Here is a 13,835-nt window from a genome sequence, read left to right on the forward strand (position 1 = left end):
CCTAAAGGATATATCTACACACTGTAAAACTTTCAAACATGTAGAATAAAAGATGGTTTAAAAAAATTGTACATTTCTTTTGGAGTGACCCTCATTACATAAAAAAGACTCTCAATGGCTAAGTGCAAATAATCGTAGGTCAACTGCACTATACATAGAGAATGCAATTTGCAGCAACTTCCCACTTCTAAGAGTTCACTGTGTAAGTCAGCTCTGGACGATGATCTATTAGCAAGTGGGCGAGGGCTGCTCTTCTATCTTCTGAGTAGACTTCTGTCCGTTGTCGTCCGGCCTTTGGTGGATTGTACTCGGCCTGCAATAGGCCGAGGCGAAGTCTATATATTCATTCTCACCTGTGGCGCTGGTGGAATTCGCGCAAGTGGCGAGTCTCTACGGCACCAGCTCGCATCTTTGCGCCTATTGTGCTTCTGCCCTGGCTCCCTCTTGTTCGGACAACATAGCAAGACCATAAGTAAGAGCAAGACGCGACGTCTCGGCTTTTTTAACTGTTATTTCCAGTTTAGACTTTAGATAGTTGGAGGCGTGATAGGGCCGCTCTTGCTCTTCATAAACAATAACAATCTGACGCATAGGCCGAGAGGCAATCTGCGACTCTTTGCTGATGGCGCTGCAGTGTACGGGAAAATTTCACGACACGGTCCCGAATAGAGCAGTGATCCAGAACGTGCAGAACGATTTCCGTTTATTTCTGTCCATGATCCTTACACACCGGTTTCGGTCAGCGACCACCATCTACGGAACTCTTTTAAAATATGTTCTAATATGACTTCATGATATTAGGGCATGTTTTACAACAGACCTGAAGATGGCCATCGCTGACCATAACCGGTAGTCTAAGGACCTAATAATCCTGTGATCATGAACGGAAATAAAAGAAATTTATTTTACCGGTTCAGACAATCGCTCTGAGCACTATGGGACTTAATATCTGTGGCCATCAGTCCCCTAGAACTCGGAACTACTTAAACCTAATTAACCTAAGGACATCACACACATCCATGCCCGAGGCAGGATTCGAACGTGCGACCGTAGCGGTCGCACGGTTCCGGACTGAAGCGCCTAGAACCGCTCGGCCACAACGGCCGACTATTTTAGGGGAAAGTGACGTTTTGTAAAAACATACAGGGTAACTCAGGCAGAATTTCTGTGCAGTAGGATGCATGACACCTTCTTCTAAATGTAAAAGAGTGTAAATTAATGCATATGAAAAAGGAAAAGATGCTGTAATGCTTGGGATACTGCATGAATGGGGCGCAGTTTGACAGAATCACGTCGACTGAATACCTAGGCACAACGTTGCAAAGAGGTACGAAATGAAATGAGCAACTACGTTACAGGGGAGGCATATAGTCGATTTTGGTTTACTGGAAGGATTCTAGCGAAGTATAGCTCTGGCCGAGCGGTTCTAGGCGTTACAGTTTGGAACCGCGCGACCGTTACGGTCGCAGGTTCGAATCCTGCCTCGGGAATGGATGTGTGTGATGTCCTTAGGTTAGTTAGGTTTAATTAGTTCTAAGTTCTAGGGGACTGGTGACCTCAGACGTTAAATCCCATAGTGCTCAGAGCCATTTGAACCATAAATCACTAATCGGACCCATTATTGAGTACTTCTCGAGTTTTTGGGGTCCCACCAGGTCGCATTAAAGACATTTAAGCAACTCACAAGCGTGATGTTAGGTTTTTTACCGGTAGTATTACGGAGAAACCTTGTGAACTTGAATATGGAGGGAAGATGATTTATTATCGCAAAACACTAGCAAGAAAATTTAGAGAACCGGCATTTGCGGTTTATTGTAGAACAGTTCTGCTGTGAGCAATGTACATTTCGCGTAACGACCATGAACATTTAGAAGATGCAACACGTCTACCAAAGGGACTGCTTACACCACGCTTGTCCATCCTATCCTGGAGTATTGCTGTGTGGTGTGGGATCCTCATCAGATGGGACTGACGGATGACATTGAAAAAGTACAAAGAAGAGCAGCTTGTTATGTATTATAGCGAAATAGGGGAGATAGTCTCACAGACATGATACGTGAATTTGAGTGGTGATCATTGAAAGAAAGGCGTTTTTCGTTGCGGCGGGATCTTCTCATGACATTTCAATCACCAGTTTTCTTCTTCGACTGCGAAAACATTCTGTTGGCACCCACCTACAGAGGGAGAAATGATCATCACGATAAAATAAGAGAAATCAGGGCTCGCACAGAAAAATTTAAGTGCTCGTTTTTCCGGCGTGCCGTTCGAGAGTGGAACGGTAGAGAGACAGCTTGAAGATGGTTCATTGAACACTCTGCCAGACACTTTATTGTGAATATCAGAGTAATCACGTACATGTAGATCGAGACAAGGTATGAGAAATTCGGGCAGTGGAACAGGAAAGGGAATGACTGGCAGTGCTACAATGTACCCTCCGCTACGCACCGTACAATGGTTTGCGAAGTACTTTTGTAGATGTATTAGTACAAGGGATCAAAATGAGGACTGTTAACAGTCCGCGTCTGCGTAGGGAGACATGCGGCAACGCCACGTGTTCAGCACGTGTCCGCAGAAGCGTCGACCTCAGAGCATCTGTTTATCTCGAACGCTCAGCAAATGCTTCTCTTATCTGCCCCCGCTCACTGATCAGCGCTTCCTGCATTTCATGCAGTATTTACAAGCTGGTTACGTCGCGCAAGGCCACTGCTTTCCGCCTCGTCATGGAGCGATTGTCGCTGTGCACCCAAGTTGCCACGCTGGGTCAACAACAAACGAAAAGAAAATAATTAGCACTGATGTGTTAACATCAAGAATGTCTTCGATTCTGTAGGCAGACATACAATACATACAATCAGATAATTTCGTTTCGAAGAAAAATTAACAGACACAGTACTTGGAAGGAATGCGATAGCTCAAGTCAAATAATAGGATAAATATCTTTAACTTTCGTAATAAAAACTAGTGATGTACAAGGGAACGGCTTGTCACCTTCAATTGTTAATTCTAGCCGGCAAGAGTGGCCGAGCGATTCTAGGCGCTACAGTCTGGATTCGAGCGACCGCTACGGTCGCAGGTTCGAATCCTGCCTCGGGCATGGATGTGTGTGATGTCCTTAGGTTAGTTAGGTTTAATTAGTTCTAAGTTCTAGGCGACTGATGACCTCAGAAGTTAAGTCGCATAGTGCTCAGAGCCATTTGAACCATTTTTGATGTGTTAACTGTATTTCTAAAAAAACCATAATGATCCATAATCTGTAACTAAACATCACATAGTTTCACCAGTAATGACGGGGAAAAATTCAAATGGAATTAAGATAGTCTAGCTCTTGCGAACGCCTCCGTAGGTTTAGATCAGCGCCGTTGAATGGTACTCGGAGGACCCCCGTTCGATTCCTGGCAATGCAAGGAAATTTCTTTGGGGCGAGGACTGGAACCGGTGTTTTTCCAGCGTTGTATGTTGCCAATTGAGGAGCTGTTTGACCGAATAGCAACGGCTCCAGGTCGCGAAAACTGACATTGGCTGGGAGCACTTTGCTGACTCCTCTCCCTTCCATGCTGCACGCAATGACGCCACTGACATAGGGTGACACGGCGGACGGTCGGTACCCAGGTGTGCCCGCCACACGTTTACGTCTAGCTGCTGGAGACGGTTTGTTAGTACTTTCAGAAAATCTGCCAAAAACGCTTATGTCGAGAAATTTTTTTCAAAGAAGAGCCAATTGAAACGGTCCCAGAATTTGAGCCAAAAGAAAGTAAAACTCATGGCACATAAAAAATGCTCCAAAATAAACAGAAAACACTAAAAGATTAAACGGAATGAGTTAATGAATCTGAATAACTTGGAGAAACGATACAGCAGAATGGACTAGAAGAATTTCCAGAATATGTAACAGTTAAATGGGAAGATAATGTGCTTTTAATTTCAGATATCAACAACAAGAAATTGATCTCTACAAATTCAAAATTAAAACATTGTCGAAAGTTTTAATGACGTTAGCCGCATTTCCGCATTCAAATGAATCAATGGTAACGAGAGAAAATTTTTGCCAGAGTCCCACTTAACGCGAGCTGTCGCCTTAACTACTTTTTCATGTCTTTTATTTTTATTTTTTTATTATAAGGAAGTAGGGCATGGAATTGAGGGCAGAGTGGGCAGGGGTCGTAATCCAATGCCTGGCCACGGTGTACACCTCGTCGTCAAGGTTATTAGGAATGGTGAGGGGAAATCAATAGCGGTAAATTATTTTCATTAACTTTTTTTTAGACATCCGCTATCTGAACGCGCTTCCTATCCGATCCATATTCGCAGCCCGTTGAACACTACTCGCGTAGCGTCACCTAACCGTCAACTCCTCGCTCGCAGTTCCTGATTCCCGTAAGAGATCGGGCGCGGTATGCGTCCGCACCGAAAGAATGGATCTTTGATCGTCGTCACCTAATATAAATATACAAACTACGGATGGTAGGAAAGTGGGACGCAATAATAATGTTTACCAAAATACGCGGAAGTGGTGGGAAAGTGAAAGTCACACTTCTTTCGACATCTCTACCGAATGTGTAACAAGCTGGGGAAACAAATAGTATTGTGTTTTCTGAACAAGGAGGTAAAACAGTACGAATTAGGGAAATATAAAAACGTCTAGAATGAAACATTAAACAATCGGGCAAAAACAGAAAAAAATCAAGAATAACAGGACAGAAGAAAGGAACAGATACATGACGATGGAGGACCACTGTGAAGATAGAAATCAATGGGTGTGGGGCAGTTGGTCAATGCGAAGAAAAGAATCACTCTAGTATTAAAAACTTCTGGCCATTAAAATTGCTACACCACGAAGACATGCAGATGATAAACTATTCATTGGACAAATATATTATACTAGAACTGACATGTGATTACATTTTCACGCAATTTGGGTGCATAGAACCTGAGAAATCAGTACCCAGAACAACCACCTCTGGCCGTAATAACGGCTTTGATACGCCTGGGTATTGAGTCAAACAGAGCTTGGATGGCGTGTACAGGTACATCTGCCCATGCAGCTTCAACACGATACCACAGTTCATCAAGAGTAGTGACTGGCGTATCGTGACGAGCCAGTTGCTCGGCCTCCATTGACCAGACCTTTTCAGTTGGTGAGAATCTGGAGAATGTGCTGGCCAGGGTAGCTGTCGAACATTTCCTGTATCCAGAAAAGCCCGTACAGGACCTGCAACATGCGGTCGTGCATTATCCTGCTCAAATGTAGGGTTTCGCAGGGATCGAATGAAGGGTAGAGCCACGGGTCGTAACCAATGGCACCCCATACCATCACGCCGGATGATACGCCAGTATGGCGATGACGCATACACTCTTTCAATGTGCGTTCACCGCGAAGTCGCCAAACACGGATGCGACCATCATGATGCTGTAAACAGAACCTGGATTCATTCGAAAAAAATGACGTTTTGCCATTCGTTCACCCAGATTCGTCGTTGAGTACACCATCGCAGGCGCTCCTGTCTGTGACGCAGCGTCAAGTGTAACCTTGGCCACGGTCTCCGAGCTGATAGTCGTCAATGCTGCTGCAAACGTCGTCGAACTGTACGTGCAGATGGTTGTTGTCTTGCAAACGTCCCCATCTGTTGACTCAGGCATCGAGACGTGGCTGCACGATCCGTTACAGCCATGAGGATAAGATGCCTGTCATCTGCACTGCTAGTGATACGAGGCCGTTGGGATCCAGCACGGCGTTCCGTCTTACCCTCCTCAACCCACCGATTCCATATTCTGATAACAGCCATTGGATATCGACCAACGCCAGCATCAGTGTCGCGATACGATAAACTGCAATCGCGATAGGCTATAATCCGACCTTTATCAAAGTGGGAAACATTTGTCCTCCTTACACGGGGCATCACAACAACGTTTCACCAGTCAACGCCGGTCAGCTGCTATTTGTGTATGAGAAATCGGTTGGAAACTTTCCTCATGTCAGCATGTTGAAGGTGTCGCCACCGGCGCCAACCTTGCGTGAAAGCTCTGAAAAGCTAATCATTTGCATATCACAGCATCTTCTTCCTGTCGGTTAAATTTCGCTTCTGTAGCACGTCATCTTCGTAGTGTAGCAATTTTAATGGCCACTAGTGTATGACTGTTAATTGTATTGTAATGTTATCTATTTGTGTGAAGACATGGTCACTTTTATAACTGTCCCTTTTCAAAATGAGCGAAAGAACTCATACAGTCCTACAACTAAATTATTGACATTTTCTTTGGAAGGTTACTCCCATCAAATCACCACTCATAAATAAAAATATTACCCCGTCGCATAGTTGGAACTATTCAGTTGTTTTGCCTACTTTTGTAGCTATATTTCAACAACATATTAAATATGGTATCTGCACGCACAATTCCTGTGTGACATTTATGACATGTGAGTACTAGAGTCAGAAAAGCGGTCAAATTGTACTTTTTGAAAATTAGTATATCTATAAAGAAAGTATTTATGTTCGTAAAACTTTGAATTTTGTGACTTTCATATTCTGTAAACAGTGATACCACAGAATAATTACTGTTCATTAGGTATATTCAATGCACTGATTTCTCAATCGCTGCCTAGGACCGCGGCAGTGGTAATACAGGCAGGTTATTCTTTACGCACATGTGTTCCCTAGGAGCTATACTTCTTTAAATTTATTTATTGATGGCCCAACACATAGCTAACAAATGGAGCACTTTTCCATACATTACATTTTGAAATGAGTTATTTAAAAACGAACATATACATTCTTGTCGCCATTTCTTACAGTACCTAAAATATCGTAACGATTTCTTAAGCCCCAGCAGTGAGTGTTCATCTGAATTTCTTTCTTCAAGAAGCTATCTATCGGTGAATTATCCAGTAAACCTATGGCTTGAAACTACCCTTTATCTAATCTTCTGGGAGTACTGTAAATGTTCAGTTGCGTTGCTCATGGCTGGGAGGCGATGCTTAAATAAATAAATAAATGCTGTTGAGGTGGTAGCTGATTGACGCTGCGCCTGAAGTGTTTATTGTGTGTACGTCGTGATAGGTGCTGGTACTAGAAATGGCTCGCAAGTTGTCTAAGGACGAAATATGCAATACTTAGATTACCTGCGATGAGTTTCATAGAAAGAGTCAGAAGGCAGTAATATTGAAAGGAAAGTAGAAACTAGGAAGGATGATTTTATCCAACACAGTACTAAATTGATTGAAAGTATGTTTCCGGAGGCATTACACCCGTGACTAGTGCAGTGGCAAGACAAAATCGTATCTTACAGTTGTTGGATGTGGGGTATCATGGACCATTTACTGACAAATTTGGTCTCCCCAAAATATAATCATTTGCGGTCCTACCGTTGTCCAGATTCTGATGAGAATCTTCATTACTGATGCTGTTGTGGCTTTCTGTCCAAAGAATGGTTTGATGCAGCTCTCCATGCTACTCCATCTGTAGTGTCCTGACATAGGTGGGAGGGGGAAAAAGGGGGTTACTGGTCAGTCTGCGCTCCCGGGCGGTACAGAGCAGAAGGCAGGACAATTCACAGTGAAGGCATTTGATTGTTTTCTTCTATATGAGCCAACACTGGTGCAGGCATTTACTAGAAATGCAGGTGGTGAGACTCGGTAGGGAACTCGTTGTGGAGACTCTTGGACAAACAGGGTTTTGAAATAGCTGTTTATTCCAGACAGGACTGATACACTCTAGGCTTGTTCTAGGGTTAGAAAAAGCATGAACAACACTGTTACAACAGAAGCCACTGCAGAAGTCCCAGGAGTGGATGCTAACCACAGTAGCAAACACTAGCAGCCTCTTAAGGCAACAGATTAGTTGCAAAACCGAATGTGACACAGTTCACTGAGGCACTCCAAGTGAGAGAGCAGACTTGCGCGGAGCTGGACCGAGGCTGGAGTCGACGGTCGCGGATTCCGTGCCCAGATCGTCTGACTGAGAACTCTGCCGAAATGCGGAATCTAGAGGTTTTAAAGAGTCGCGTGGGGGCACTGTTTTTCCCACTCAAAGCCACCCAGCTAATCCCGTAGGTCTTTTGCAGTTGCCTGCCAATCACATGTTAGGTCCCCACTACTGCTCCTAGGGCGGGGATGTTAATGCAGTTGCACTGAGTCCCTATTTGGTATCAACACTGTTCAGTTGAAAGGTAAATGTAACTGCTCTGTCAAAGAAGGCTTGAAACATTATTGTTATACGTCATTTAGCCCCGCCCCTTTGTCTCCCCGGAGTAGGGACTGCTGGGTCAACAGTTTTTGGCGTTTTCGCTCTCTTTCTAACCCTTGTGAGCCTACTGATGTTGCTGTTCTCAGGGCTGGTATCAAGCTGGCTTTATACGCTAGTACGTGCCTGTTGGTTACAAAGTTCTACAGTGGCAACCTACTACAGCGTCTAGACGACATATGAAGTTACATGTTAATTCCTTGAGGAGTAACTAACGCCCTGGGACCGCGTCTGGGGGCGTCTGCATTTTCGCAAGGCTCTCCCCTTACTGTTTACTTCATGTAACAATATCTCTCCTAGTTTCGTCTGCCCTCAGCATCGTCTCTGCTTCCGCGCCTTGGAACGCCTGTCCTCCTTTCTCACAGTTTCAAGATAACACTACAGTAGCAAGGAGTAATCAGTATATTACACATCCTGTCCAAGCCTCTTCATCTCCGAGTAACTACTGCAACCTACATCCCTCTGAATCTGCTTACTGTATTCCTCTCTTGATATCCCTCTGCGGTTTTTACCTCCCCCCCCCCCGCCTCCCCAGTTCGCCTAAATACTAAATTGGTGATCCCTTGATGTCTCACAATGTGTCGTTCCAATTTACCCCTCTTTTTGGTCAGGTTGTGCCTCAAATTTCTTTTCTTCTCAATTTTATTCAGTAATTCCTCATTACTTACGTGATCTACCCACCTAATCTTCAGTATTCTTCCATAGCATCACATTTCGAAAGCTTCTATTCTCTTCTTGTCTAAATTGTGTATCATCCATGTATCACTTTCAAAAATGGCCACACTCCGTACATTACGCTGAAAGACCTAAACCGAAACAAGGATCCCGGAGGAGACGACATTCCGTCAGAACTACTGACAGCCGTGGAAGGGCTAGCCACGACAAGACTCCTCCATCTTGTGTGCAAGACGCATGAGATAGGCGAGATACCCTCAGACTTCAAGAAGAATGTAATAGTTCCAATTCCAAAGGAAGCAGGTAGTCTGACAATTTCGGGGTGTTGGTGACTAAATTCCAGATAAAGGGTTTGCTGACCCTTTGCCTGGTGGAACTATGAAAGCCATCCACGATTCTGTGAACGATGAGCACTGTATTTCGCACATCTTTACCCAGTGATAATATCCTGCTTTTTCACTCTCGGCCATCTGTACAGTAGACCACTAACTGTCAGCCAGTGTCCTGCCACTAATGAGCCACACCCTCATAGCGACAACATCATCTACATCTACATCTACATATACATCCATACTCCGCAAGCCACCTGACGGTGTGTGGCGGAGGGTACCCTGAGTACCTCTATCGGTTCTCCCTTCTATTCCAGTCTCGGATTGTTCGTGGAAAGAAGCATTGTCGGTATGCCTCTGTGTGGGCTCTAATCTCTCTGATTTTATCCTCATGGTCTCTTCGCGAGATATACGTAGGAGGAAGCAATATACTGCTTGACTCTTCGGTGAAAGTATGTTCTCGAAACTTTAACAAAAGCCCGTACCGAGCTACTGAGCGTCTCTCCTGCAGAGTCTTCCACTGGAGTTTATCTATCATCTCCGTAATGCTTTCGCGATTACTAAATGATGCTGTAACTAAGCGCGCTGCTCTCCGTTGGATCTTCTCTATCTCTTCTATCAACCCTATCTGGTACGGATCCCCCACTGCTGAGCAGTATTCAAGCAGTGGGCGAACAAGCGTAGTGTAACCGACTTCCTTTGTTTTCGGATTGCATTTCCTTAGGATTCTTCCAATGGATCTCAGTCTGGCATCTGATTTACCGACGATCAACTTTATATGATCATTCCATTTTAAATCACTCCTAATGCGTACTCCCAGATAATTTATGGAATTAACTGCTTCCAGTTGCTGACCTGCTATTTTGTAGCTAAATGATAAGGGATCTATCTTTCTATGTATTCGCAGCACATTACACTTGTCTACATTGAGATTCAATTGCCATTCCCTGCACCATGCGTCAGTTCGCTGCAGATCCCACTGGTAACGTCCTGGTATTTAAGTGTATGAACTATCTGTCTGTGTGTCGATCATACTGGGCTTTTGTGTAGTTAGCCATTGAGAGTCTGCCAAGGTCGTATTCCTGAAGAGCATCACTGTCACAGCACCACATCTTCATCCATAGATAATAATCTACGGTTTCTGGACATGTAAAACCACAGACTGGGTATACTGCCCCTCTTTCTACTGCGAGTTTGTGAATCCAACAATAACGTGCGTATGTTAAGTACCACCTCTCATCGTCAACACATCCTCACAAATTAATACTGTCACATAGTTTTAAGAAGTGGGAGGCTTTAGTCTCGGGGTCGGCCCTCCTGCCCTCTGGTGGGAGATCTCGTAAGTACTGCAAGATACTGTAAGTACTGAGTCTCCTCCATACCATCACTTGTACAGCCATTTATAAAATCCTGTGTCATCAAAGCTGACCCTATTTCTGGTTCGTCCCTGTGAGGCCAACACACTCAATTACCTTATGAGAGTACAATTGTGTTTTGGCCATTCTAAGGCTCTCACTGGTCGTCCCTGTAAGCCCACGATGATTTCTGATGCACACCATTAATCACACGTTCGTAATGTCCTGTTGTTTCAGTATGTAGAAGACTGCCGTCTAGGTTTTGGCCATACTGACCCTCCACGTTGTTGAAATCTAACAACAAGCCGTGTAGATGGGCACAACTCCCGCAACCACCACATTCTCACAAAATCAGAATTTTGTACTATTTTGAATGTGTAAGGGTTCGCTCTGGTGTCGACCATTTTATTCTCGACGATACTCGGTTCGCTAGAAAACAATTTAAACAAATCGTATTAATGACTTTTATTACAGAAAGTAAATGACAATACTTAACTTTGACATCTACACAGAAGTGTTGCAAGCAAAGAGCGACGAACAAAATAAGCAGTCTTCTTCTGTATAAACTATCACAAGTATGTGCAACGTAGATTCTACAAGCGCAGTAAGTGGAGTTGACGCTGATATCCCAGTCAATAGTCTTGAAGCTGCTGTTGAATCGGGCCGCATCAGTCGCGCGCGGCGCTTATGTCCTCTTCACATAGGGCCACTGCTGTTGCGTTGTCATCCTGGAGGGAGGTCCAGTCAGCATGCGATTGGCTGACGTCTTCTCACAGCCATCTACGCTCTACCATTCCCGACTGCTGTGGCAGCGCTTGACTTTACGCCCTAACAGGTTAGATTGTTGTCGTCCAACGTACTGTAGATGAGGAGTATCCTCAAACCGGTGACGTATTCGTTCATTTGCTAAGTGAAGGCTGTGTCAGCTAGACTAATCTAGCTATTGGTGGACCCATGTGAGGAAAAAATCTAATCACCTTATGAACACCATTTTGCACAGCCAGGAGATTTTCACTACCTGGTGAGCATCTTTGTGTCTGACAAGATGATGTAGCTGATGAACATCCGTCACAACACCAAACGTTCACTGGTTGATTACGTCCTAATGTTTCAGGACGTGGGAGACTTCAGTCTGGATATAAGCTACATTGTACTTGCGTATAATGAGACTCAGTGAAGATTCCTTACGTGATGAACACCATCTCTCATAGTACTAAGAGGGTAATCCCAAAAGTAAGGTCTTCTATTTTTTTATAAGTACATAGACCTGTTTATTTCTACAATGGTTTACATCAGTTTACAGCTTGAACATTTAGCTATTTTTCGACATAATCACCATTTGTGTCGATGCATTTTTGTAGACGCTGTGGCAGTTTTTGTATGCCCATGTCATACCAGCTCGCCGCCATGCTGTTTAGAAAGTTATGAACCTCTTCTTTCACCTCGTCGTCGGAGCTGAATCGCTGGGACCACAATTAACGCTGACAGGTACTGTGAGACTCCGAAAAAACTTAAACGGGCATTTCAGAACCGGAGAAGAGGAATGTTGAGCAAGGGCGTACACATTCTCCATGACATCGCTCGCCCACACATCGCTCGGCAAACCGTTGTCTCCTGCAACAGTTTCAGTGGAACATAATCACCCACCCAACCTATAGTCCTGACTTGGCGCCCAGTGACTATCACCTGTTCCCTAGGTTAAAAGAACATTTGGCCGGAAAGTGATTCAGCTCCGACGACGAGGTGAAAGAAGAGGTTCATAACTTTCTGAACAGCATGGCGGCGAGCTGGTATGACATGGGCATACAAAAACTGCCACAGCGTCTACAAAAACGCTTCGACAGAAATGGTGATTATGTCGAAAAATAGCTAAATGTTCAAGCTGTAAACGGATGTAAACCATTGTAGAAATAAACAGGTATATGTACTTATAAAAAAATAGGAGACTTCACTTTTGGGATTACCCTCGTATATTTTAACTGGTTTATGTCCTAGTATTTCACGATGAAACAGACAACAGACTCCTCGTGAGTACACTACACTTGGGTTGGCGGGACCCTGAGACCCAGGAAAACTATTGTACTCGATAAACACTATCTCTTGAAGTTACCACATATTCACCTGCTGATGGGTCCCCATAGCTTCAGGGCGTGAGTGTCTGTACTTTGCTTGTGACTTGTAGGATTCTGTAAGCCAGCCAAGATCCTTTAATCGACGAACGTCTGTGATTAGTTGATGATGTCCTGCTGTTTCAGGATGAGGAAGACTACAGCGTGGGCGTCAGTCGTACTGGTCGTGTGCCTGGCCGGCCAGTGTGAGTCGGCCAGGATCCTCTGCCTGATGACCACCGTCTCTCGCAGCCACCACATCTTCAACCGGGCCCTCACGCTCGAGCTCGCCAAACGCGGTCACCAGGTGACCGTGTTCGCTCCAGACCGGGAGAAGAAACCCGTTCCCAACCTCCGGGAGATCCTGATAGAAGGGGCATACGAGGCAATACACGAAGATTACGACTACGAGAGCTTTGCCGAAGTAAGTCAGATGGGCATGGTCGGGGAAATCTTCACCTGGGGACTAACCACTTGCCGACACACCTTAAGCTCGAAAGGTGCTCGACAGTTGCTAGAGCTGGCGAAGAACGAGACGTTCGACCTCGTCATCACGGAAGTCGCCTTACCGGAATGCGTGTTGGGATTTGTCAGTAAATTCGGCAACCCTCCAGTCATCGGTATCACTGCCTACGCCTGTCCTCCGTGGGCGAACGACCTGACGGGAAACTTCCAGAACCCGTCTTACGTGAATACGTACACGTTACCTCTCACTGACCACATGACATTCACCCAGAGGATGCAAAACTTTCTGCTCGACACGTATGTGGGTCTGTATCGGAGGTTTTTATACATGCCAGAGCAGAATGAGCTCAGCAGGAAGTTCTTCGGCGACTCTACGCCGCTGCCCAGCGAGATCGAGAAGAACGTCAGCTTCGTGATGGTCAACACCCACTTCAGCACGGACTACCCCAAACCGCTGGTGCCGGCCATCATAGAGATCGGAGGGCTGCAAGCGAAACCTCCACAGCCATTATCCAAGGTGAGTTGAACCTTGTCACACTGTGCCCTTCCAAACACGGATTTTAGAATTCGCTGAACTTTGTGATAAGAGTGTACTGTCATGTAATCCAGCACTACATGAGTAGAGAAAACTGTAGACAGTCAGAAAAAAACGTCAATGCTTGTTTA

At 44.9% G+C, this 13,835-nt stretch overlaps 1 protein-coding gene across 1 annotated transcript in view; it reads left to right on the forward strand.

The window, feature by feature from the left end:
- Nucleotides 1-13,835, forward strand: part of LOC124550895 (UDP-glucosyltransferase 2-like) — a 104,459-nt gene that overhangs the window by 36,827 nt on the left and 53,797 nt on the right. The window contains exon 2 of the mRNA XM_047125672.1: nt 12,852-13,686. Within this exon, the coding sequence (XP_046981628.1) occupies nt 12,853-13,686 (834 nt within the window). The 5' untranslated portion in view covers nt 12,852. The remainder of the gene's footprint in view (nt 1-12,851; nt 13,687-13,835) is intronic.

Source organism: Schistocerca americana, chromosome 9 (genome assembly GCF_021461395.2).
Source record: "Schistocerca americana isolate TAMUIC-IGC-003095 chromosome 9, iqSchAmer2.1, whole genome shotgun sequence".
Classification (NCBI taxonomy): domain Eukaryota; kingdom Metazoa; phylum Arthropoda; class Insecta; order Orthoptera; family Acrididae; genus Schistocerca; species Schistocerca americana.